At 41.1% G+C, this 27,293-nt stretch overlaps 1 protein-coding gene across 1 annotated transcript in view; it reads left to right on the top strand.

Annotated features, from left to right (window-relative positions):
* The window catches only part of ADAMTSL1 (ADAMTS like 1), a 542,768-nt gene that overhangs the window by 470,366 nt on the left and 45,109 nt on the right, over positions 1–27,293 (top strand). The window contains 6 exon segments of the mRNA XM_032212442.1: positions 11,064–11,274; positions 12,423–12,602; positions 19,699–19,852; positions 21,048–21,722; positions 21,725–22,072; positions 22,075–22,186. Of these exon segments, the coding sequence (XP_032068333.1) occupies positions 11,064–11,274; positions 12,423–12,602; positions 19,699–19,852; positions 21,048–21,722; positions 21,725–22,072; positions 22,075–22,186 (1,680 nt within the window).

The raw sequence follows: 27,293 nt of genomic DNA, 5'->3' as shown, positions 1-27,293 counted from the left end.
TCGCAGCTCTCGCCATCAGCTGCTAGCTTGCTGGGCTGGCTCATCGTTCTGTTCTCTATCCTACCTACCTACAAATTTAAGCCAGCCCAGCCTGCCGCTCACTGATTGGATTGGCCTGGACTCCAGCCAATCAGTGAGCTGGCTGGGATGGGAAATTTTCAGCACGCCACGTGCTGAAAATTTTCCATCCCAACCAGCTCACTGATTGGCTGGACTCCGCTTAGCTGAGCACGCCTGCGCAAGTCTCCATTTCCTTTCCTCTTTTGGGGTTGCAGCTGCGCTTACTCACTGGTGAGTAATCTAATCTATTCTATCTAATAATCAGAGAATTTTCCGCTCGCCGCGGCAGGAGAAGAGGGTAGGGGCAGCTGCAGCCGCCCGCAGAGAAGTTCCTCTCGCTTCCGGGGCTCCGCCGCCCGGCAGAAGCCCCTGAAGCACGTGGAAGTTCTCTGCGGGCGGCTGCCGCTGCGCCCACCTCTCCTCCTGCCTCTTCGTGAATGGGATCGCCACCTCCGAGAGCGTGGGCGCAGCGGCAGCCGCCTGCAGAGACGTCCTCTCGCTTCCGGGGCTCCCGCGACGGGAGGATGCACCAAAGGTACCGGGGAGGGCAGCCTTCGTGGCGTAGGTTAGCTCAGGATCGGTCCCCAGCCCCACCGCTTTTAGGGGCTGGAGGAGCAGGCAGTGATGGGGATGAAGTTGAAGAGTGCTGGCGGAGAGCCTGAGGAAGGGGTTACTTGGGGGGGGCTTAAAAGGAGACGGCCGGGTGGGAAGAGGGCGAGCACTTTGGAAAATCTCTGAAACGGAGCGCTAGCTGGGGGAGCCGCCGCAGCAGCAGGAGCCCTTCAAGGGAGCCCCTGAGCTGCGAGGGGAGGGAGAGATGCCCCGACTTGGGAGCTGTGTAGTTTGAAAGAGAAGCAGCAGCTGCGCGTTTCCAAAAGCTCTCCCGGAGCTGGCAAGGGACGTGTGCACTGAGGAGCGTCGGGTGTGTGTAGGATTTGCTGGAGAGGAGGACTTGGTGCTGGGTAGGCTCGGAAGGCTGTAGAGAGCTTTGCGGGGCAGGGGGAGGGAGCGACGGTGAGGATGCACCAAGGTACCGGGGAGGGGCGGCATTCGTGGCGTAGGTTAGCTCAGGATCGGTCCCAGCCCCACCGCTTTTAGGGGCTGGAGGAGCGGGCAGTGATGGGGATGAAGTTGAAGAGTGCTGGCGGAGAGCCTGAGAAAGGGGTTACTTGGGGGGGGGGCTTAAAAGGAGACGGCGGGTGGGAAGAGGTGTGAGCGCTTTGGAAATCTCTGAAAACGGAGCGCTAGCTGGGGGAGCCGCCGCAGCAGCAGGAGCCCTTCAAGGGAGCCCCTGAGCTGCGAGGGGAGGGAGAGATGCCCCGACTTGGGAGCTGTGTAGTTTGAAAGAGAAGCAGCAGCTGCGCGTTTCAAAAAGCTCTCCGGAGCCGGCAAGGGACATGTGCACTGAGGAGCGTCGGGTGCATGTAGGATTTGCTGGAGAGGAGGACGTGGTGCTGGGTAGGCTTGGAAGGGCTGTAGAGAGCTTTGCGGGGCGGGGGGAGGGAGCGGCGGGGAAATACAGTCTTCGGGGTGGGGAGAAGAAGCAGTTAGTCTCTCGACGGGTCACCCAGAAACTGGGTTTGGGGCTGTGAAGTTCCACTGTTGGGACGCGATGCATCTGTAGCGGAGGAGCGGGATCCTGAGGGAAGCTGTTTGCAGAAGGGCGAAATCTGAGATTTCTTCGCTTCTGCGGCAGGATAACGTTTGTTCTTTAGAGGAAGGGGGGGAAGAGACCACTACAGTTGCATTTCTTTTCTTGCTGGGATTTAGAAGTCTTATGTTCACTTTTATTCCTGGGAAAAAAAAACAAACCCGAGCCTCCGCCGTTGTCCAACCCTCGCGTTTCCTGGCAAGAAATCCATCCCCCATTATGACGAGGTACGCCGGCTTTCGATTGGTTAAGGCATCCTCGGCATCCCCCAGGTGATCTCCGGGCCCCCGGCTTCCCCATCTCCTCTCCTATGGGGAGACGTGCATCATAATGTTGTAAGCTGCCCGGAGTTACCTGTGTGTGAGGTGGGCTGCCCTATGCATTTGTGTTTGTGTGCTGGAGAGAAAGTGAAAAAGAGAGGGAGAATTATATTAATTAGAAGCGGCGGTGGCGGACGTCGGCAGCGACTGTAACGACTGCTCGGGCGAGGTGCGGAGGAAGAACGGAAGGTCCCTCCCGCCCGTGACGACGGCTCCAGCCATGGATGAGCAGGCTGGCCCCAACAACAACAACGCAATGCTCTTGCCGCCACCTCCGGATGGGAAGCAACCACGCCTGTGCGGCCCCTGTGCTGCGGTGGGAAGCGAGTCTGCAAGGCATGGTTGCTTCCCACCCGGAGGTGGCGGCAAGAGCAGCGCGTTGTTGTTGTTGTTGAAGAAGACGCCGGAGCCAGCCTGCTCGTCCATGGCTGGAGCCGTCGTCGCGGGCGGGAGGGACCTTCCGTTCTTCCTCCGCACCTCGCCTGCACGGTCATTACAGTCGCTGCTGACGTCCGCCACCGCCGCTTCCCTTGTCTGTCTCGATTGCTGGAAGCAGTAACAAACGGCGCGTCTGCTCCGCTGTCAGCGCCTTGACAGCCACCCCAGCCGGCGGCTACCGGGCCTCGCTGGAGTCAATTGCAAAACCGCGTTCAGCACTTTGAGGACCTGAGGCATCTTGGGAAATGCAGTTCCCTATCGGAAAGAATGGAGTAGCTGCGAATTTGTAACAACAACAGAAGATAATAACTTGGTGCTTCGCAGGTTACGAAAATCTCAAGTTTGATTTGCACACTGTTTTTTAAAAGTTAGATAAAGAAATTATTGCTGTGAAAGTGACTAGAAGCTTCCCCTCCCCTTCCTGTGTGCGAGAAAGGGAAGGAGAGGAAGGAAGGAGGGAGGGGGGAAGGAAAAGAAGAAGGGAGGGGGGAGAGATGGAAGGAGGAAAAGATGGATGAAGGAGAAAGAATGGAAGGAGAAGGAGGAAGATGGAAGAAAAAAGAAGAAAAGAAGGGAGGGAGAAAAGAGGGAAGGAGGTAGGAAGAAAAAGGGGAAGAGAGGAAAGAGCAGAAAGACAAAGAGGATGAAGTTGATAGGCAAGAGGAAAGAGGAAGGAAGGAAAAAAGAAAAAGGGAGGAGAGAGGAAAGAAGAGAAAAGATGGAACTAGAAAGGAAAGAAGGGAGGGAGGGAGGAAAGGGGAAGAAGGGAGAGAGCAGAAAACAGAGAAGGTGAAGGTACATAGGCAGCAGGAAGGACGAAGGAAGAAATAGGAAAGGAGGAAGGAGGAGGAACAGAAGCGAAGAGGAAGAGAGAAATGGAAAGAGCAGAAAGACAGAGAAGGTAGATAGGCAAAAGAAATGAAGCTGAAAGAATGGAAGGAGGAAGGAAGAGAAAAAAGGAGGAAGGGAGTGAGTGAGGAAAGAAGAGAGGATGGAAGGAGAAAGGAAGGAAGAGAGGGAAAGAGGAGAAGACAGATAAGGTGACAGTAGATAAGCAAGAGGAATGAAGGAAGAAGTGAGGAGTCTCGAGGAGGGGGAAAACATTTATTGACCAAAGTTACAATGGCATTGAAAAAAGTGACTGATGACCATTTTTCCACACTTAGCGACCGTTGCGACCATTTTTCACACTTAGCGACCGTTGCAGCATCCTCATGGTCACGTGATCAAAATTTTGTTTGGCAACAGATTCGTATTTATGCTGGTTTCAGTGTCCTGGGGTGACCTTTTGACAAAAAAAATTTTTTTAATCAAACCCCCCCCCCCCGGTCAAAGGCGTCCCTCTTTTCCAATCTGAAAATCTGGTCACCTTAGATATACACAAACTTACATCTCTTTTCATGAGCTTGTATGTTATATTAAAGGGGGGGGGGGGGAAGCTGAAGTGATTGATCTTGGTCTGATTTTTTTTACATCTGAAAAGCCTAGTGTTTTAAAAGAGGTGTGTAGACTTTTTATATTGATTGTATGTGTGTGTGTGTGTCCAGTCTATCTTCAACTGGAAGATCTCTCTGAAGCCTAGGAAACAGACAATGTTCTGTAATAACAAGGTTATTTCTTTATGCCTGTGCTTAACTGTTTTAGCGTAACCATGGTTAAGTGAGGGCAAGATCCTGTATGAAATCAATAAGGTGTTTTTCCTTTTTCAATCCCAGGATAAGCCCCTGCTTTTCTTGAAGAAGTTTTTGTGTGAAGTTGGAGACTAACAGATAGATTTATGGCCTCTGAGTGCAAAAATATATTCTCTGTACTGTAAAAAGATATGTGTTTATGTTGAGCCCTTTCTGGGGATGCATGGCCTAGCTCATGAATAATTACCATAATCTGACCCAGGACCTGATGACAGAGCAGTATAGGACATAAATAATTAAGTTACATTTCAAACGACTTTAGCTGTGGTTAGATTTATGACACCCTGTTGAAATCCTCCTTGCTTGTTAGGGTGGGAGCCACTTATTCATTACAGTCATTGGAGGAAAACGATTATAGTAGTATCGGAGTATCAGAAACAAAGAAAACGAAATAGAAGTTTTCCTGAAGAAAGATAAATATGATTCTGCAAAATATGTTTTTTGCAGAAACCTGAGGAATGTAGTTGGTAAGGGGGAATGGCCTTGAGGAACAGAAGGAAGAACTGCTACCAAGACAGCAGTTCCTGTAGATAAAAGAAAGCTGAGGGCGGGGAAGTACTATAACGTTAGAAGGCATCTCAGACAAGAAAGATTCTCCCTAGTTCTCATGAGGAATAATGGAGGGAGGGGAAGTACAGTGTGACTTGTTTACGTAGCTTTACAATAATACTAGTATAACCCGCATGACTTTAATTCCTACTCTGGTTTACCTTGAAGGGCTGACCGGGTATAGTTGAAGGACTGAAGGGTGAACTTATTCAAACAGAATTTAATTGTTTATTTATAAAATCTATAGACAGCCCATCTACCTCAAGGTAATGACTAGACAGTGATTACCTTAAAAATAGACTAGACAGAAGTAGTGGTGGGGAGTAGAATTGTAACTTGAAATCCAGAAATTTGAACATAAGGGTCCAGTTGATAATGCTTGGGTTAAGAGGTAGAACCACAAAGGTAGTAGTGTAAGGGAATTTCAGGCGGAACTTCTGATCATTTCTCCCTGAACGGAATTACAGAATTTTCTAGTGGTGAAATCTACTAATGGGAAATTCAGCTACTTGGAGATTTATTAAATAAACCAGGAGGAATGCAAGGTTCCCCCATATTCTCGTTGTTGGCTGTTTCATTTTTCAGGAGGTTAACAGATAAACAAGGGGTCAACTTTTCTAGATTTGATATTTGTGAGAGATAGGACAGATGCTGCTATAATAATCACTGGTTAATAATACTCAGTGACAACCTGCAGCTACTAGAGAGATTTTGCTCATCTTAAAAAAAATCCCATTTTACTTCTTCTTCTCTATAATTTGTCCTGGAGTCATGTGATCGCCTTTTGTGACCTTCTGACAAGCAAAATCAATGGAGGAGCCAAAGTCACTTAACAAATGTGCTACTAATTTAACAACTGCAGTGGTTCATTTAACAACTGTAGTAAGAAGAGGGGAAAACTCACTAAACGTCTCGCTTAGCAACAGAAATTTTGGACTCGATTGTGGTTGTAAGAAAATGGACAACCTGTACACTTGCAAAAACCAGGCCTCCATTTTGAAATCTGAGCATATGGCTGGCAACTTTCTTATTAAGAGAATATGTTGCCAAACAAGCAAATATGTATCATTGCTTTCCAAACTAATGCGCATTTCCTTCTCCTTTGGAAGTATCTTTCTTATTCTTCGTTAGCCCTTTTGTCTCTCTGAAAAGAATAAATTGCTGTTTTCTATCTGAAGTGCAGCAGATTAAGAGCTGCTGACAACAGCACATTTTGTTCCTTGCCAAATTATTTCCTTGGAGTCTCATTTGCACTATTATTCTGTCTATGTTCATGGCCGTGCAGTTTCCAAAATAATCTCCGAAAGTTCATTTTCTTATCAGCCAATGAGGATCTTACGTACTTCCAGGTATACTCCTAATATGCTATAGACCAGGTGTGTCAAATTGGCGGCTCTGCAAAGGCAAAAAACCGTCACTATACGTCACGTGACGCAATCGAGTTTGACACCCATGCTGTAGGCTAGCCTGGCTGGTTTGCCTTCTTTTCTTTTTTTCATTCATTGTTCCCCTTTCTCTCCTTCCCCTTTGTCTTCTATCCAGTTATTTATATGTTGGCTTTGTGCCTTTGAATTCACAAGAGTTGTAAATCCCAATTGATACTAATAATCATCTGCTTTTCATGGAAATGTGGAAAGCAGCTGCTTATTGGGGAAAAAGAAAGAAAACAACATACCATCCAGTATTATTGTATTTGTATCTGAACTATTGTGAACTGGTAATGCTGAAAAATTATGAACCTATAATTCCCAAGCATGTGAAATCAACACTGAATTCAAAGGAAAAAAATTGCATACAATTTAAGACATTTGAGTTATGATAATAAATTACATTTATATAGAGTCTGTTTTGAGATATGAAAGCAATGAAAGTATGTTAACACTAAATTCTTGTAATATTTTATGAATTATTAGTGATCAGTTATTTAATTTGTTTTATGAAGAGGTTGACTTTTTCTTCTGCTTTTTGACCATCTTGGACTTGTAAGATGTGATCTTGGCGAGAAGCAACTTAGAACTAAGGAAAAATTTCCTGACAGTTAGGACAATTAATCAGTGGAACTACTTGCCTCCAGAAGTTGTAAATGTTCCAACACTGGAAGTTTTAAAGAAGAGATTGAATAATGATTTGTCTGAAATAGTATAGGGTTTCCTGCCTGAGCAGGGGGTTGAACTAGAAGACCTCCAAGGTCCCTTCCAATTCTGTTATTCTGTTCTATTAGACTAGCTACAGTTAGCATATCATCTATGATTGTCTGAACAGACAATTTTCAAAAGTCCTTTTGAAGTACATACACATATTTTAAAAGGGTAAATAAAAATAACATAAAATACCCGTTTTATAAATTCTCTCCAAAATTCATATTTTTCAAAAACTTTGCCAGAAAGTTCAAATAGTCAAAGGCCATCTCTGCCTCCAAAAAGATCCATGAAGCTTGCTTTTTTTTAATGTTTTGCCAAATATTCCAAAATGTCCAACATACTTCTAAGTGTCTTTTAGGTAAGAACCCACATTGATCCTCATTAATAAATTCTTGAAAAATTGTCAGGTGGACTCATTATGAACAACTTATAGTCATATTTAATAATGATATTGGCCTATAGTTTCTTGTTAAAGTCAAATCTTGTCCCTCTGTCAGTATTAATGCTTTACTGGCCTCTTTCCAATTCTCTGGCATTTCTCCTCCTGTAGATTAGAGTTCGTCTTGTTTTGCAACAGTTGTAAAAGTTCATCCTCAAAATATTTATAATAAGAACCTGATATCCATCTGGTCCCGGCACCTTCCCAGTTTAATCTTTTTTATAGCTTTAGAAACATACTTTATTGGAGGGTTTTATAATATTTTTATTAAGGACTATATTAAACAGATAAGACAAATACAAAAACAGTACAAAAATACATAGAAAAGAAAAAAAATGTTTAGAAAGTACAGGCAGCCCCCCCCCGCTCCCAAAAAAACCCTCAATGACAAAGAAAATATAAGAAGAAACTTTCCTTTCGTTCTGAATAAATATATTCAGTATTAACAAGTTATTGTATCTTACAATACAGCCTTTGAACTATGGTGCTGGAGAAGACTCCTGTGAGTCCCTTGGACTGCGAGACGATAAAACTAGTCAGTCCTAGAGGATATCAGGATACCTGACTGCTCTTTAGAAGGCCCGATCCTGAAGATGAAACTCAAATACTTTGGCCACCTATTGAGAAGGAAGGACTCACTGGAGAAGAGCCTAATGCTGGGAACAATTGAGGGCAAAAAAAGGAGATGACAGAGAATGAGGTGACTGGATGGAATCACCGAAGCAGTAAATTTGAGCTTAAATGGACTCCAGAGGATGGTAGAGGACAGGAAGGTCTGGAGGAATGTTGTCCATGGGGTCGCGATAGATCAGACATGATTTCGCAACTAACAACAACAACAAATATCTCTTTTTTACATACCTGACATTTTTATAAACTCATTTCTAAATCTTCAGCTCTCATTTTAATTAGAAAAGATCCAGTAAAAATTAACAAACATACCTAATGACCTAAGTATATTTATGCCTTTTCCATTTAGTCAAATTCCCCTCCTCCCTCTTTTAACAATAAACATTGCCAAAAAAAAGAATTAAAACTATTAAATATCTTCAGAAAACATAACTCTATTTAGCTATCAAAAGACAGTTTAGACAGTTCCAAAAGAAAAACTATCCTATCCAGATAACCACTAAACAGCACCAGAAATAAAACTTGTTATAAAATGCCATGCAGAATATGGAGAATTTTCTGATGCAGGCCAGTGATAACAAACTTTTTTTTCTTGTAGTAATCTCATTGAATAAATATTGCAGAATGTTTGGATTGCTGGCAAAAACAGGGATCTCCATTTGATGTAATTGTATTGTTATTGTGGCAAAAGTGGGGGGAAATTAAATACTCGATGGAGAAGCCATAACTACATGACTAATTTCAGTTACTTTTAATAAAAAACAAACTATAGTTAACTCTATTCCATCATTTGGAGTCCAGCCTACTGCATCCCATTCAAACCCAACCTAGCCATCAAACAAGAATAAGTGTGCATCTCTGTTTTGGCCTAGGAACTTGAACTTCCTGTTGGAGCAGCTGAAATCTATTCAGATAGCTGTTTGTGCTTCAAAATTAGTATTACACTCCAACCAGTGGTGGGATTCAAATAATTTAACAACCGGTTCTCTGCTCTAATGACCAGCTGGATAGGCATGGCTCGGTGGTCATGTGACTGGGTGGGGTGTGGCCAACTCAACATCACTCACATCGATGGGCGCTTCGCCTTAGCTGTTACACTGTAATAAGGATTACTGGAGAGGCAGTTTCTGTAGCAGGGCAATAAAGATGAGGCTAAAAACAACACCAGAATGTTTCCTTCCTGCCTTTCTTACAGGATTAGCTCTATAAATTGGAAAAAAACAAAAGGAGATTTCTTCCAACAAAAGGTTCTCCAAACTGCTTAGAAAGTTAACAACCGGTTCTCCCAAATAGGTGCGAACCGGCTGAATCCAACAGATAAGTGACAGATTGGAATGCACTTCTTTAACAAATCAAATTACTTTCCACCATGATGAGCAAAGGACCATAGAGGACAACTACAAATGTATTTTATTTTGGAAGGTGAAAACAATACACTGTTAGACTTCAAGGTATTGAGTTATTAGCCAACAAATAAGCATGGACTGCCCAACAGACTCAATGACATTAAAGGAAAAATGTTTATTAATTCATTAAATCGGGCATTCATAATATAGCCAAAGATCTGTCTCTTTCTTATTTTGCTCATTCTCATTCAACCTAAATGTTTAAAAATCCTACATTTGAAAATGAATGGGCACATATAGTTAGGCACCTTGAAATTTGTTAAATAATTAAATAACTAGAAAAAATAAAAATAAAAAATCCATTGTGGTCCCAAAGGTATTTTTTCAAGAGGCAGCTGGACTAATACGTCTACGAGGTTAGAAACTTCATATATTTCCTAAAAGGCAAAGCACATAAGCTACATTTGTACTATTATTAGCAAAAGAAAAGTATTTGATCCAATTTGTCATTGTAGGAGCACTGCCAAAATCAATTTTAAAAAGTTAATGCAGATTCTAGGCATAAACATCAAGACCATAGAGCAGGGGTGTCCAAACTTGTGAACTACTTGTGAACTTCAATTCCCAGAATTCTCCAGCCAGCCATGTTGGCTGGGGAATTCTGGGAGTTGAAGTCCACAAGTCTTAAAGTTCCCAAGTTTGGACACCCCTGCCATAGAGTACCTTGACTGCAGGAGGCCCATCCAGCCTGTTTGCTGGATTTGCTACTTGATAACAAGTAAAAAGGAGGGTGGATTCAAATGGTGATCAGATAAGATTTATCATGCCTTTAAATCCATGTAATTACTTATTAAATTTACCCTGCTGCTCTTCAAAAAGTGGTTCAAAATAGTAAAACAAAAGTGTAAAATACAGGTAATCCTCAACTTACTACAATTCATTTAGTGACCAAAGTTACAAAGGCACTGAAAAAAGTGTCATGACCATTTTCACAGTTACCATCTTTTAGCATCCCCATGATCAAAATTCAGATACTTGGCAATTGACTTGGCAAATATGTTCATATTTATGACGGTTGGAGTGTCCCAATGTCATGTGATCTCCTTTTGTGAGCTTCTGACAAGCAAAGTCAATGGGGAAGCCAGATTCACTTAGCAACCGGGTTACTAACTTATCAACTGCAGTGATGCACTTAACAACAGAGGCAAGAAAGGTTGTAAAATGGGGCAAAACTCATTTTACAAATGTCTCATTTAGCAACAGAAATGCTGGGCTAACTCAAGTTTTATACTGCTGTATAAAACACAACAGTTACATTAAATGCATTGAAATCCAGGTAAGTAGACATTAATGTATTTTAAATTCTGGATCCAGAGTAAGTTACTTGAATGCGGTTCCCAGTGACATCCAAAGGATTTACTACTATGTAAGAATCATGGAAGGGCTCATTGGAGAAAAGCCTCATGCTGGAAAGATTGGGGGCAAAAGAAGAATGGGACGACAGAGAATGAGGTAGCTGGATAGAGTCACTGAAGCAGTAGGTGTGAGCTTAAATGGACTCCAGAGGATAGTAGAGGACAGGAAGACCTGGAGGAACTCACCAATAAGGAGAGTTGTCCATGGGGTCACGATGGGTCAGACACAACTTTGCAACTAACAACAACAACGAATCATGGAGGATACAACTGGATTCAACCTAGTACAGAATCAGAAATCAAGCCAGGTGTTGGCTTTTTTTGCATAATTATGGAATATGTTTTCTTTCACTTCAGAATCTTTTTCTTGGCTTTCCTGTCAGGTGGGAGATGGGAAAATGGAGCTCTTGCAGCCTCACCTGCGGTGTGGGATTGCAAATCCGCGAGGTCTTCTGCACTCATCTCCTCTCCAGAGAGACTAATGAGACAGTGACTTTGGAAGACAAGCAATGTCACAAACCCAAGCCTACAGGAGTTCAAGCCTGCAACCGTTTTGACTGTCCTCCATCTTGGTACCTTCAAGAATGGCAACAGGTAAATTCCAGTTCCCAAGGGGGGAAAACTACCCATAGCTGCTATTGGTGGCTAGAAATGGGAGGGATATTAATCTTAGAATCATAAATTCCATGTATGCTTTGATTTGTTTATTTGTTTGTTTGTCAAACATACAAGATAAGAAGTATAGGTATAAACATAAAAATGAACAACGGAAGTAAATACAGATAAATGGGGACAGTAAGACAGGGACATTAGGCACACTGGTGCGCTTATGCACGCCCCCTTAAGAATGGGGTGAGGTTCATAGTAGACAGTTTGAGATTGAGATTTGTTGCCCACTGACCTCCGATGAAAACCCTATTTGGTTATTTTTGCTGATTTGAGGAACAACCCATCCAGCAAATTCCTATTTTACAACCACTTTTATCTGCTGATTGTTTTATCTAGAAATATTAGTGAGGCCTTTGAATTCTGGAGAAAGTCTGTCTAAAAGTTTTAATGTTTGAGCAGGAGAGTTTTTGTCAGTGTGATCCACAATATCTTGCTGCTTTCAACAGTAAGGAAAACAACATCGCACTTACTATACATGTTTCACCCCTTCAGGCAGGTGGCAGGTGCATGCTCTCCAAACAAACAGAGAAAAGGAAAGACAGGGTGATGCAATTGTCACAAATACACACACACACACACACACACACAAACACACACACATCCGAATACTACAGATCACTGGCTCTTGGTAATGCTCCACAGGCTTAATGTTTTGGCTGTTCTAAGTTTATCCTTTTAATCAGAAACATTTTTTTTAAATTAGAAAGCTTTGTTTTTGGCTGTTATCTTATCTTTTCCCCTTTGTCTGCTTTCCAAAGAAAGTGGATATAGCATCTCTTTAACACAAAGTGTTTGTATCATTACATCTTTTTCAGCCTTGTTTTATTGTCAAAGAGAAAGGGCTTTATGAACCCAGAACGCATATTAAAAACCTGCCCCAGAACATTATTTCAAAGTCCTCCCTTGTTTCAATCCCTAATTGTTTTTATTAGTATTTCTATCATAAAAGTCTGCTATTCCACATGCTGTTTGAAGCAACCCATTAACTTTTATGAGATACTGATCAATTTGTGGAAGCCCATTGCTGCTCATGTTTCTCAGGCTCATAAGCTTCTGCTGCAAATGTTCTCCAGTGTTCACAGACATGCGGCGGTGGCATTGAGAGACGGGACGTTCTTTGCAAGCAGCGCATGGCGGATGGAAGTTTTCTAGAACTTCCAGAAACCTTTTGTTCCGCTTCACGGCCAGCTTCCCAACAAGCCTGCAAAAATAAGGACTGTCCCCCTGAATGGCTCCTCTCGGATTGGACACAGGTATGAAGTAGTAATAGAAATAGAAGCTGGATTATTATATTATTATTATTATTATTATTATTATTATTATTGTTATTATACAATTGTATCACAGCGGCCAGTTGTTTCACCAGATTTGGCATTGGTTACTAGTCGGGCCCCACCCAGGGGCCTAGGACGTCGTAACGTATTTTCGTAATATGTGTGCAGATCCAAGCAGTGCGGCTTTTTGCATTTGACTGATGGTGATTTTGTCAATTTTTAACTGTTTTAAATGTAATTCCAGTGCTTTTGGAATAGCACCCAGTGTGCCAATTACCACTGGAATTACCACTGCTGGTTTGTGCCATAGTCGTTGAATTTCTATTTTTAAGTCCTGGTATCTTGCGATTTTTTCATGTTCCTTCTCGGCGACCCTGCTATCACCTGGTATTGCGATTATGATTGTGACCTTATTTTTCTCAACCAGTGTGATGTCTGGTGTATTATGCGCCAGTATTTTGTCGGTTTGTATACGGAAATCCCACAAGATCTTGACCATCTGATTTTCGGTGACTTTTTCAGGATGATGTTCCCACCAGTTTGTTGCTGTTTTAATATTATAATTTTTGCAAAAATTCCAATGGATCATTTGTGCTACTGAATTGTGCCGCAATTTATAATCAGTCTGCGCGATTTTTTACAGCAGCTGAGTATGTGATCAAACAGTTTCATCAGCTTCTTTGCAAAGTCTGCATTTGGCATCATCAGAGGATTTTTCGATTTTGGCCTTAATGGCATTTGTGCGGATAGCTTGTTCTTGCGCAGCCAGGATTAGTGACTCTGTTTCTTTCTTTAATGTACCTGTTGTTAACCATAACCAAGTTTGTTCACTGTCTACTTTATCTTTTATTTTTTCCAGAAATTGGCCATGCAGTGCTTTGTTCTGCCAACTCTCCATTCTTGATTTTATCACATCTTTTCTGTATTCTTGTTTCGTCTGTTGGGCCTTCAGTAGATTTTGTTCTTTACTTCGATTAATAGATGTTCTTGACTTTCTTTTAAATAATCAGCCAATGCATGTTTTTCTTCTTCAACTGTTTGCTTCACTTGTAATAATCCTCTGCCACCTGATTTTCGGGGCAGATATAGTCTATCAGTATCACCACGTGGATGTAAACTGTAGTGCATTGTCATTAGTTTCCTGGTTTTTCGGTCCAAAAGGTCCAAATCAGCTTGTGTCCAGTTAACTATACCAGCTGTGTATCTTATAACTGGTATTGCCCAGGTATTTATGGCCTTGATTGTATTTCCACCATTCAATTTAGATTTCAAAATTTTCCTAACTCTGTTGGTATACTCTCGCCTGACAATAGTTTTTACTTCTCCATGCTTGATGTTATCCAACTGCAGAATGCCTAAGTATTTGTAGGCTTCATTTTCTTTACATTTAATTAATTGGCCATTGGGCATTTCAATTCCCTCACATGCAGTGATTTTGCCCCTTTTATGGATACAGTGGCGCATTTTTCCATGCCAAACTGCATTGAAATACGGTGCTGAATACTCGGACTGTGTTTGTCAATGATTGGATTTCTATTTCTGACTTTCCATAGAGTTTCAAATCATCCATATATAGTAAATGTGAAATTTTTTCAGCTTCTTGGCTGTTTGGTAGCCTAATTTCATTTTTTTTAAGATTACTGATAGTGGGATCATTGCGATGATGAAGAGAAGAGGTGAAAGTGAATCACCCTGGAAAATTCCTCGCTTGATATTAACCATTCCGTAGATCTCATTCCCTACTGCCAACTCAGTTCTCCATTGTTTCATCGCCTTTTCAGTAAAGGATGTAATATTTTTGCTGATGCCAGTTGTTTCTAAGCATTTTATGATCCAACTATGTGGCAGTGAGTCAAATGCCTTTTTGTAATCAATCCAGACCATATTCAAGTTCGTTTTTCTGTTCTTACAATTTCTAATATCATTTTATCAATTAGAAGCTGATCTTTTGTGCCCCTGCTCCTTCTCTTGTTGCCTTTTTGCTCTACTGGCAAGATGTTGTTTGTTTCCAAATAATCCATCATGTTATCTGCAATAATGCCTGTGAGTAATTTGAAGGTTGTTGGCAAGCATGTTATTGGTCTGTAGTTTTCAGGTGTTGTTCCTTTAGTTGCATCTTTCTGAATCAAGTATGTTTTTCCAGTTGTCAACCATTCATCAATTTGGCCCTTTTGTAAAATTTCATTCAGTTGCCTGGCCAATTGCATGTAAACTGGTCAGATATTTGAGCCAGAAACCATGTAATTGGTCCTTTCCAGGTGATGTTCAATTCTTTACCTTTTTAACTCGATTTTTGACCATCTCAGTTGTTATTTCTAATACTTGCATTTGTTTGTTGCCAATGCTTTTCTCAAAGTCATGTATCCACTTTGCTTCCTTGTTGTAGTCCTTTGCATTTTCCCACAATTCTTTCCAGAATTCAACTGTGGCCTGCTTTTCTGGTTTTTCACTTTTGGTGTCACCATTCACATTAAGACTTTGATAAAAACGCCATTGGTCTGATTGAAATTGCTGATTTTGCTTATATTGGATGATTCCTGCCTCATATCTTTCAATTTTTCTAGCTGTTGCTGTTATCTGGTTTTACAATCTCTACAGCTTCATTGATGTTCTTGTATCCAATCTATCTTTTGATTAGCCGATCTATGATTTTGTTGTTTTTAAGCCGTTGCTCATGCATGTTCTTTAAGTTACTAGCATCTGCCCTTAATTTTTTATTTTTTGTTCTAAACGGATTTTCCACTTTGGCTTGATGCTTTTTCTGTTGTGTGACTAGGTACTTTGATTTTAATGCCTAGTTCATTAGTGACTATTACAGCTGCGCTGTACATTAACTGGTTTGTTTCCAAGATGGATCCCGGTTCAATTGTTGAAAACACTGCATTAACCATTTTCATGATAGGGGCCAAAATTTTCTTAGGCACAGTTTTTAGTGATGGTAAACGTGCCTTTCCTCATTAAGCAGAAAATGCTCCATGATCTTATCCTTCAATTCTTTTTGTTTTTGAGTTAGTTCATCAATTGGTTCAGTGATAACTGGTTCTAGTGGTGGTGATGTTATTTCCTCCCCGAGAGCTTCTTCTGGGAGTTCTACTATAATGTCTTTAGTTGTGTCTTGAATATCAGTTATTTCCGCTTGTGATATTGTTTTTTGGGTTTTGCAATTTGCCTGAATTTCCTCATGTTCAACTTCACTAAACACTTTATTCCGTATAATAATCGCCTTTGATCTGCTAGTCGTTGTTCACTAACATTTGAATCTGGATATTGTTGTTTCCATAATTCATACATTCGCTTTAAATAGCCTCTTTTTCTGGCTCTGAGCTGTAGTAACAGGACATTATGGCACGGTTTTCATCTGCACTATATTTTTGTCGTTTTGTTGGCTGGTCCACTTGTAACCCACTTGTCGACGGATGTCCAGGGACCCCAACATCCGCCGCAGCCCTTGTTAACCCGCGCGACGACCGATGCGGTATGGGATTCTTATTTGTTTTTTTCACCATATTGTATGGGTTGGTGGGTTTTTTTACGGGACCAGATGCCAACCTGACCCCAACCCTCCTCCTTATCATCCGGGCTTGGGACCGGCAACGGCGGAGTTATTATATTATTATTATTATATTATTATTATTATTATTATTATTATTATTATTACGTATTTTTTTGTAATATGCGTGCAGATCCAAGCAGTGCGGCTTTTTGCATTTGACTGATGGTGATTTTGTCAATTTTTAACTGTTTTAAATGTAATTCCAGTGCTTTTGGAATAGCACCCAGTGTGCCAATTACCACTGGAATTACCACTGCTGGTTTGTGCCATAATGGTTGAATTTCGATTTTTAAGTCCTGGTATTTTGCGATTTTTTGCGATTTTTATTATTATTGTTGTTGTTTGTTGTTGTTGTTGTTGTTTCCTTCTCTTTGCACAACCTGAATTTTACTTTTGATACAGTACTATAATTTTATTAAGGTACTATTTCCCACTAAAGTCTTGTCATCTCTAGATTAGATTTATGCCTGATATAAAGACAGCTGTTTATTCATAATTGAGAATGTATATTTTTCTTATTATTGGCTTTGTGCTCTTTTGGGCTGACCCAATTATGCCAGGTAATATTATTACTAACAAGGCAATAGGCTAATGCAGTGATGGCGAAACTTTTCGGTGCCAAGTGCTGAAAGTGGAGCGGGCATTCACGCTTCAGTCTGAAGCAGCCTGAAGATGACGAATGAGACTTCGTCGAAACGTCGCCAAGACATCTCCAATTCTACGGGAGAAAACCCGAACAACTAGAGACCTACATATATATTATATATATATATATATATATATATATATATATTATATATACATACATACATACATACATACATACATACATACATACATACACACACACACACCCACACACACACACACACACACATATAAAATTTCAGTGAATTGGTGGTAAGTGAGACATTTCTGTTATCATTGATCTTTCAACTGTGGCAGCCCCTAATAAAATTCCAAGGAATATTTACTGGAACGTCATTAGAAATCCATCATCAATGTAAGACTATTAAGGCTGGGGCCAATCTGACTGAATACTGCATTTTCAAACTATAGAGCAAAATTAAGGACATACTTCAGAACAATACTTAGACTTTCTATTAGTCTAATATATTATTGCTATCTAATCTATGTGCCTTTTTTATGTGAATTATATTCTGCTGACCTGTGATCCTTAAATAAGTATGGCTTTTCCCTTCCTCCTGTTCATTCTTTCCACTTCTCCTTCGTCCAAGCAGCAAGAAATTCATTTGGTTGTTGAAAAACATTATATTCATGCCAGGATGGATGTGCACAATGTAACAAGCTTAACTAATGGAAAATGATCTAGCCCAGTGGTGGGTTTCAAAATTTTTTAGAACTTCTTCTATAGGTGTGGCCTGCTTTGTGAGAGTGGCTTGCCAGCCATGTGACTGGGTGGGAGTGGCTTGCCAGCCATGTGACTGGGTGGACGTGGCCAACTTGTAAAATGTGGTGAAACTAACTTAACAATGCTCTTGCTTAGCAACCAAAATGTTGGCTCAGAAACTCTGGCATTTGAAGCACGCAAGTCTTAAAGCTGACAAGTTACAAGACCCTTGCACCCCTCACTTATTAGAAAAATAACCCAGCGGTGTTCAAAGTTGACAGCTTTAAGACTTGTGGACTTCAACTCCCAGAATTCCTCCTCTCGCTCTTCATCTTGATGATGTGTGGAAGGGCAGGGAGAGGGAGCTGGAACCGGTTCTAAAGGGCACTGTAGATTTGTGGAACCTCTTCTATAGAAGAGGTTAGAACTGGCAGGAACCCACCCCTGATCTAGCCTGACAACCCAGCCAAATAAATAGATTATCTAGTTAAATCTGCTGTTAGAATGTGTAGCCTCTCTGAGATAAATAGGCATCTGTCTATTCCTCAGGCTGTGTTCATTATTTTGCTTTTAATCATTCAAGGTATACATTGGAATCTATGCTACTCAAATTTTAGATAACAATGTTTTCTTCCACACCTGGGAATATTTCATATCTTTTTTCTTACATTCTAACTTCGAGGTTTATGACCCTCCTCTTCTAAATATATTTTATTTATTTAGTTTTATATGGCCACCCAATTTGTGTGATCACAACTCAATAAAGCCAAATTAAAAACCCAAATTACATTTCAAACCAACACAATCAACAAAAACAAAGCGTACAATCAGGGCCAATCAACACAGAATCTACCTCCCAAAGACAGGCTCATCTACTGCATCATCCTGGCCTAATGCCTGTGGAAAAACTTCTGAAGCTTTCCTAAACACTAGTAGGTTTGGGGGACAATCTATTTGTGAGGGATGGGGGGGATGTCTTTCGAAAGGGCAGGCACTGCGACTGAGAAGAAACATACTCTAAATCCCATCAGATGATGTTACTTCAGAGCTTGGAGCATGTTATAGCATGTGGATAGACAGATAGTTCAATAAAGGAATATTTGTAGCTCAGGATTGAAATGAGGGGCACTTGGTGCTCTCTGAGCTTAGTTGTTTACTTGCTGTTGTTTCATTACCCAAATTTGATAACATCATCAATGTATCGTCAATGCACTGATGATGCTACCTAGTTTGGGTAATGAAACGTCTGTAAGAAAACAGCCAAGCTAAGAGAGCACCAAGGACGCCATACAAGTGGTCTGGCAAATAATCCAGTCCTGTGACATATTGGGCTTCACAGTCATAACCAGCACCTTGAATAGCACCTGGTAGCCTATACAGTTCATGCATTTCATGTATTATATGCCCATGTCAATGTCACCCAAAACCATTTGCATTGTGCATTATTTAAGAGCAGTCCCATGAAGAATGCATTGCAATAGGCCATCTTGGAGTAACTAAGATGTAAATCTTTTTTGATGCTTCAGCTGGCACAATTGATATGCAAGCTGGAGTTCAGCAAAGGCCCTCCTAGCCACCACTGCCACCACCTTGAGCAGGAGTTCTGAGTCCAGGAGAAGCCGCTATTTGCACTGTTTCTGACTGATGCAGAATGAAATAGTGCACACAGTTTTGAGGTGCTCCACAGTTATTTAGGTTACTGCTGTATGAGGTGCATTAGCTTTCAGATGCTGGATCCACATTAAGATCCCAGTTATCACCTTTAAAGACCTACATAGGACAGGACCAGGTTACTTGCAGATTGCACTCCCTGAAGATACCAGCCCACCCTACTAGGTTAGATAGGGTGCGTGCAGTCCAGGTCCACTCCCTTGCCACCTAATGGGACCGCCAAGATCCTGTGACGCAATGCAGCCCCTCCTTCCTGGGAATCCAGACTACATTCCACCACAGATACACCCTTTTGGTGACATCCCAGCTGCTTTGAAAAGCTCCCACCTGAGATCCAAGGAAATCCCTACTCTTTTAGCCTTCCAGAGGACCATGAGGATCTGGCTTATCCCTCAAGCACTGGTTTAGGATGGGGATTGAGCCAGAGTTAACTCCAAAGTTAATAGGTAGTAAACTAATTAACATTTAAACTTTCCTAAGCAGCTGTTGTTCTGTTCCAGTGTTCTGTTAGCTGCGGAGAGGGAACCCAGACACGAAATGCCATTTGTAGGAAAATGCTAAATACTGGACTTTCTGCCATTGTGAATTCATCGCTGTGCCCATCTCTGCCGCTCTCCTCCTTGGTCAGACCATGTGTGCTCATGACTTGTGCACGTGAGTATAGAAGAAGATCTGGAGGGGAATTGGAAGATTGAGACAATTTCTGGCCAAAGAAAATACATGGGGGCCAGGGAAATTAAAGGCAAAACATTTGGAGGGGCATAGTTTGGGGAAGTACAACATAATACTGTAATTATTAACATTAATAGCAGGACAGTGCCAGAGTAATGTACTTTATACATTCATTTAAATTAGGGGTGCCTAGTCTCTTTCAGTCAAATAGCTACAATCCAAAACATGGGCAGGATCAGGTCAAGGAATTAGATGAAAGAAGTACAGCATAGAAAATATATTTGTTTTAATTTAAATGTAATATTATAATTAATGTGAATATGCAGTGCAAAGTGCTTTGGAGTAGGCATGACTAGTGCTTCCTTAAATCAAACATGCATTTCTTTGGAATCAGAAGGCTACAGCACAAGCCTAGAAAATGATGCAGCCTTCTTAAGGAGGAACTTACAAGAGATCATTTGTTGAATAAATCTCTATTTCTGTCAATTATCAGAAGTGAAATGTTGCCCAGTTCCAAAAGAAAAATGTTTGGTTGTTTGGTTGAATGAGTTGGAAGCTTCATTTTATGACCCATTTGCAGATGCCTATGCCAATAACATTCCAGGCTTACATTTTCTGTAGTAACTTCCCCATTAAATGTTCTGTATTGCAGACCATATAATGGGGTAACGTTAGAGGTGGTATTCTACCGGTTCACACCAGTTCACCCGAACCAGTAGTGGAAATCACAGGTGGCCCCACCCACCTGTCCCAGCTCTATGGCATCCCATTTAGGCCCTTTTTTAGCTAAAAGAGCATCCCCAGAAGGCTTAGCACATGCACAGAGGTGGGTGCTCATATTTGGGGCAGGTGGCCCCACCCAACCATCCCAGCTCTATGGCATTCTATTTAGGCCCTTTTTTAGCTAAAAGAGCATGCGCGGAAGGCTTAGCACATGTGCTGAGGTGGGTGCTCACATTTGCGAACCGGTAGGGAAGGTAAGTAAATACCACCCCTGGGTATCATGCTACACCCCTGTAGGCATTACCCATCAGTGATATGGGGTCCATGCAGGAAACACATACTTGGGCACAGCACAGAAGCCTTAATGGAAAGGAAAAAGAATCCTTTAGTCCTTTAGGTTGAACGTGCAAATGTGATGTAACACCATATCCTAATAATGTTACTTGCATTCCAGGATATCAGAGACCAGCGCACAAGCAATCCCCTTTAATACTGGCTCAAAAGAAAGTTTTTATCCAGACAAGAAAGCAAAAGAAGCTGCATTTTGTTGTTGGGGGATATGCCTACCTGTTGCCCAAGACTTCTGTCATTCTTCGATGTCCTGTGAGAAGATTCCGGAAGCCAATGATAACGTGGGAGAAAGATGGCAAACGGCTCATCAGCTCTGTTCACGTTACCGTCGCGCCATATGGATACATGAAGATCCATCGATTAAAGCCCTCAGATACTGGCACATATACTTGCACAGCAGGATCAGCTCAGGAACATTTTGTAATTAAACTCATAGGAGGCCACAACAAATGTTCTGCTTCCTTGTCATCTGGGATAAAAGAGGAAGAATCCTCCAGGAAGGTCAGTCTGAATGAAGCTTTGCATGGCCAGGAGAAGCATCAAAATAAAATTCTCTTCAACGGAAGCAAAACTGAAAAACGAGGATTTGCCTCTGGTCCTAGCCACCAGTATGATGACATTGTCTCCAGGCTTCTGGAATACAGAGGCTGGCCTCGGGTTAGTGCGGAGCCCTGGGAAGCTCAGGACTCCACAGAGAGAAATATTTCTTCAGAAGAAGACCAGGGTCTGGACTACAACCTGCCTTTCACTATGGTTGCCAATCAGGATCGTTTAGACGACATCTAAAAAATTTGTCTCAGCAGCCTGAGGAACTGAAGGACGTCTACAGCAAGCAACTCATCTCCCAGCTGGCCCATGAAATTTTCAAGAGCCACTTGGAGCATCAGGAATCTTTTTTCAAAACCCAGGGAAGCAGAGTCAGTTCTGCTTCCATGGAATATCCATTCACTAACCAATTTTCTGAGTTTAACAGATTACTGAGAACATCTTCCTCCGAAGCCCACTTGGCCACATCTCTAGAACTCGTAAATGGTTCGCGTGGGCCTCACAAGAAACCTGCCATCTTGAAGAAGATCTCTGCAGCGCAACAACTATCTGCGTCTGAGGTTGTCACCCATTTGGGGCACACGGGGTTCTAGCCAGTGGGACCTTAAGTGTACTTCTTCACTGTGAGTCTGTTGGAAATCCAAGGCCAATCATTACCTGGTCGAAGAATGGAGAAGCTGTGCAGTACAACAAGAGGTAATAAAATACTAATTTTATCTACACAGATACAAACACACATATATACATACAAAATTTGATTTTCCTTCATTTTCATGGTTTCTTTTTACATTGTCTAATGGCATTTTTTTCCCAAAACCCATTATTTCAACTGTCATTCTAATGGCTGTGTTAGAGATGATTCTATAGGAGCAGATAAAACATCTCTTAGTTGTTTAAAATCTAGGACATTCATTCCTACTTTGAGATCCTCCAGATATGTTGGATTACAGTTTACAAAATCCCCAGGCCCCAATTGTTGAACATAATCATGGGGACACTGTAAAAAAAAACAGGTTTAGTTCTACTCTGCTTTAGAAATGAGGCAGAAGAGTAGACTGTTATACTTCAAAGTGGAGGAAAAAATATTTTAAATTTTGCCCTATACAAGTACCATATTTTTCATGATATAAAATGCTCCAAAGTATAAGACGCACATAGCTTTTGGGGAAAAACAAGAGGAAAAAAATCTGCCTCTCAGCAATTTCCCTCTGCACCAAACAGCAAATAGTACAGAAGATATACACTGTTTGTGGTGGTACTTTTCAGACTATACTTGTACAGATGCTGTTAAAATTGATGTGGCTTTCTGGAAGTATACATTATTCTCTGCTATTTAAAAGAAGATATAATAGCACTGGGCCTCTTCAGATCAAGCATTTATTTTGCTAAGTTGTCTAAAACAATAATAAAGCAGTCTAAAAAATAAGTCTAATAATTTGAACATTCTATAGGCATTTATAGTTATTGACTTACCTCTTTACAGGTAAAAAAAATCTGCTTCTGCCTCCCAGGAATTTGTGTTGCAGCAACCAGCAAGTTTCAATTTCAGTTTAAGCAGGGTGCTCCCAATGATCAGCTGTTTCAGGCTGCAGTAATAGCCATAGCCTATTGTCACCTCTGCAAGCCCCATTTTCTCAGTTTGCTGCAAGGAGGTAAATTGCTGGGAGGCAGAGGCCAAAGGGTGGGGACCGGTGAGTGGGTGGGGCTACATTCAGTGTATAAAACGCACCCAAATTTTCAACCTCTTTTAGGGGGAAAAAGGTGTGTCTTATATGGTATATTCAAAACTAAATTCTACTAAGTAGAATGTTGGCACATAATGGAAATGTTTCTTATTCAGCTGTCCCACTTCTCATTTGCAATTATAAAGAAGGCATTTTTAAAAAACAACAAAGTGGTTTTGAAATATATAAGGAAAATTTATCCAGTTCTATCATTTTAGAAATATACCATTTTATTTAGATGCAGGTTGTGTAGAGTTTTTGCTCTACACTGCAGGGATCTTCATAAAAGTGATCCATACTATATGCAGAAATGAAAGATGGTTGCATTCTAAAAGTGACTGTTTTACAACTAACACAAGTGTTAAAACGATTAGCAAATTGGAAGAATTAGATGGCTCTACAACAACTTTTATGACCTTTCTAACTCTAGATTAAGGTCACAGTCTGCATGACACTCAGAAAATCTTTAGATTATTCAGTCAATATCAGGTTAGAGCAACAAGAATGGAATGGATTTGTCAATTCCAGATTAGATTAGATCTCTTAATCTAATGTCTGCATTAGATTTAACACACACACACACACACACACACACACACACACACACACGTGTATATAGGCTTTTGATTTCATGATTAGTTTTCTACTATGCATTTGTCCCTCTTTATTCCAAAAATTTTAGAGGGACACAGTGGCTCAATGGCTAAGACCCTGAGCTTGTCCTTCAGAAGGTCGGCAGTTCAGGGGTTCAAATCCTTAGTGCTGCGTAACAGAATGAGCTACCGTTACTTGTCCCAGCTTCTGCTAACCTAGCAGTTTGAAAGCACGTAAAAAATGCAAGCAGAAAAACAGGAACCACCTTTGGTGGGAAGGTAACAGCGCTCCATGCACCTTTGGTATTTGTCATGCTGGCCATATGACCACGGATAAGTCTTCTGACAGCACTGGCTCTTCAGTTTAGAACAGAGATGACACACACCCTAGAGCAGGAAACAACTAGCACACATGTGTGGGAAAACCTTTACCTTTTACCTGTCTTCCATTTATAATTGTACAGTGTTTTCTGAATTTGTTTGCATTTTTTTTCTTATTGCAGAGATTCCACTAAGAAATAGACAGTTTGACAGCATGTTATTTATACTCTATACCATTTGGATGCAGCTCTGATCTCATCCAAATTGATTATATAATTAAAATATTATGATCCTTACTAGCCTCCAGAGAATTCTAGATGGCTATAGGTGATGCTGTACATATGAGCAATGGGTACAATAGGTCAAGGTATTTATCCATTATAACCCTAATTCATTCAAGTCCACTATCATGGTTTCCCTTTAATAAATCCCAAGGATTGTATAAGTATAATCTTTATTGTCATTGGACTTAAATACAACGAAATTGGTTGTTATTCATTGATATTATTAGGAATTCTTAGTTTCCCTCCCCCAAAACTCAGAGGAAACTGAGAAGGGGCCTGACTTCTAAGCTAATTAACTCTGTAATATGGATATCATATGTATTTAGTGTTTCAAAAGGAACCAAAATCCTTAAGTAGAAAAATATCTGGCGAGCTTGCTTATAACCTACATGCTGCTGCAACTCTTCCTAGCCTTTTTATGTTCAATAATATGATTTTTGATAAATGGGCAGTATTTCCATATGATACAGTCATTCCCCACAGTTTGTTCAGGTATCTTTGCTTCAAGCATTCTCTTGACACATATTGCAAAGTTATATCAAAGATGCCTTTACACTATGATCACAGTTTATTTGTCCCATGATTTTTAATTCCAAAATAGTTTCAGGGCAGGTTGCATCTGGACTAAATCACCCATTACAGGTATCAAATATATCAAGGGGGCAATATGAGTTTCTTTTCAGATGCCAAATTATGGGTGATGGTGAAGGAGGTTGCTTACAATAAGAATCAGTTTAAGCTGCACCAGATCCTCAAATTCAGGCAAAGATCTCCATTTAAAACTATATTTCTGAGAAGAAAATAGAAAGAGTAATATTGCTTAAATATTCTTCATTTGATGTTTTTCAGGGCAGATTTCCCTCTTAATATCGTTTTAGTTGACAAATATAGGATCTCCACATAATTATCTGTCTGTCTGTCTATCTGTCTATCTATCTGTCTATCTATCATCTATCTATCTATCTATCTTCTATCTATTTATCATCTATCCATCTATTCTTTGATAATGTGGCAAAATTAGTGGACCAGAGGAATGCCGTTGATATAGTTTACTTGGACTTCAGTAAGGCATTTGATAAGGTAGACCACAACCTACTATAGATAAAGTAGAAGAATGTGGGTTAGACAGCATCACCACCAGATGGATTCGTAACTGGCTGACCAACCGCACTCAACGTGTAGTCCTCAATGGAACTGCATCTTCATGGAGGGAAGTATGCAGTGGAGTACCCCAAGGCTCTGTTTTGGGCCCAGTACTCTTCAACATCTTCATCAATGATTTGGATGAGGGAATAAATGGGCAACTCATCAAATTTGCAGATGACACCAAGCTGGCAGGAATAGCCAACACTCCAGAAGATAGGCTAAAGATAGAGAAGGATCTTGACAAACTTGAACATTGGGCACTATCTAAAATGAAATTCAATGATGAAAAGAGTAAGGTTCTACATTTAGGCAACAAAAATGAAATGCACAGGTACAGTATAGGTGGTACCTTGCTCAACAGTAGTAACTGTGAAAGGGATCTTGGAGTCCTAGTGGACAACCATTTAAATATGAGCCAGCAGTGTGCAGCAGCTGCCAAATTTCCTGACAGTTAGAACAATTAATCAGTGGAACAGCTTATCTCCAGAAGTTGTGAATGCCCTAACATTGGAAGTCTTTAAGAAGATGTTGGATAGCCATTTGTCTGAAATGGTATAGGGTTTCCTGCCTAGGCATGGGGTTGGACTAGAAGACCTCCAAGGTCCCTTCCAATTCTGCTATTGTATTCTAATTAGGGCCTGATTCATTCACATACTTACATACATATGCTTTTTCACATCCATTCTTTCTTTCAACCTATTCCAGAAAGATTTAGGCTTTTAAGAAATCAAAAAGAAACAGATGCATTATGAACACCATCATTTAAAATATCATTTGAGCACTATCACCTGTGATTTTTAGCAACATGCAGAGTTACGTAGGAAAAATAAACTCCAACTGATCAAGGAGCTGATCAGTAGAGACATATTGAGAAGTTTATCAAGAGCAATACCTGGGGAAATATATGAATTACATTTTTATAAGGCATTTCAGGTAAATACATTTTCTGTGCTTAATAGGCAGAGAATAGTGTCCTATACGAGGGTTGACCTTCATTTTGAAAATTGCTCTAAATCTTCTGAAAGTTTAGCATAAAAAAGTTATTGTTTACATTTACTATTACTCTATTATCTGGGGGTGGGCTGTTGGGGTGGGCTGCTGGGGGTTCGCAGGGGTTCTGGAGAAACTCTAGCTAAGATTCTGTGCAATTTGGGGAACCCCCAAATCTCACTCCTGGTTGGCCCCCCCACCCCGCCCATCCCAGGAGTTTCCACGCAGCCCGTTTTGGATGCAGGTAAGTGCATGGTGTGCTGGAGGCTTGGGGAGGGCGAAAAATGGGCCTACTGGAAGTTCAGGCCTGTTTCCAGCCTCCAGAGGGCCTCCGGATCCTGGAGACATCATTTTCGCCCTCCCAGAGGCTCAAAAAACTCTCTGGAGCCCGGAGAGGGTGAAAACACCTCCACACCATGGTGCAGGAAGCTGATTAGGCCACATAGACCATGGCCACGTCCACCCAGCAACTGGGCTAGAACTGCCCAGTTGTAAAATGAGGAAAAACTCACTAAACAAAGTTCTCACTTAACAACACAATTGTTGGGCTCAATTGTGGTTGTAAGTTGAGGACTACCGTTACTTTTAAGTATGGCTAGCCAAAGACCAGTAAACAGTATCCAACTTTTGGCCTGAAGCTTATATTGTAATTTTGCTATTAGCTATGTGTTAATATCTAAGACTATGTTGTTTATAAAGTTACTTAAAAGTGCTGATATGCTGGAAAGGATACAAGTAGTCCTCA

The sequence above is a fragment of the Thamnophis elegans genome, chromosome 3 (genome assembly GCF_009769535.1).
Source record: "Thamnophis elegans isolate rThaEle1 chromosome 3, rThaEle1.pri, whole genome shotgun sequence".
NCBI lineage: Eukaryota > Metazoa > Chordata > Lepidosauria > Squamata > Colubridae > Thamnophis > Thamnophis elegans.
This window is presented reverse-complemented; position numbering and strand designations above follow the sequence as displayed.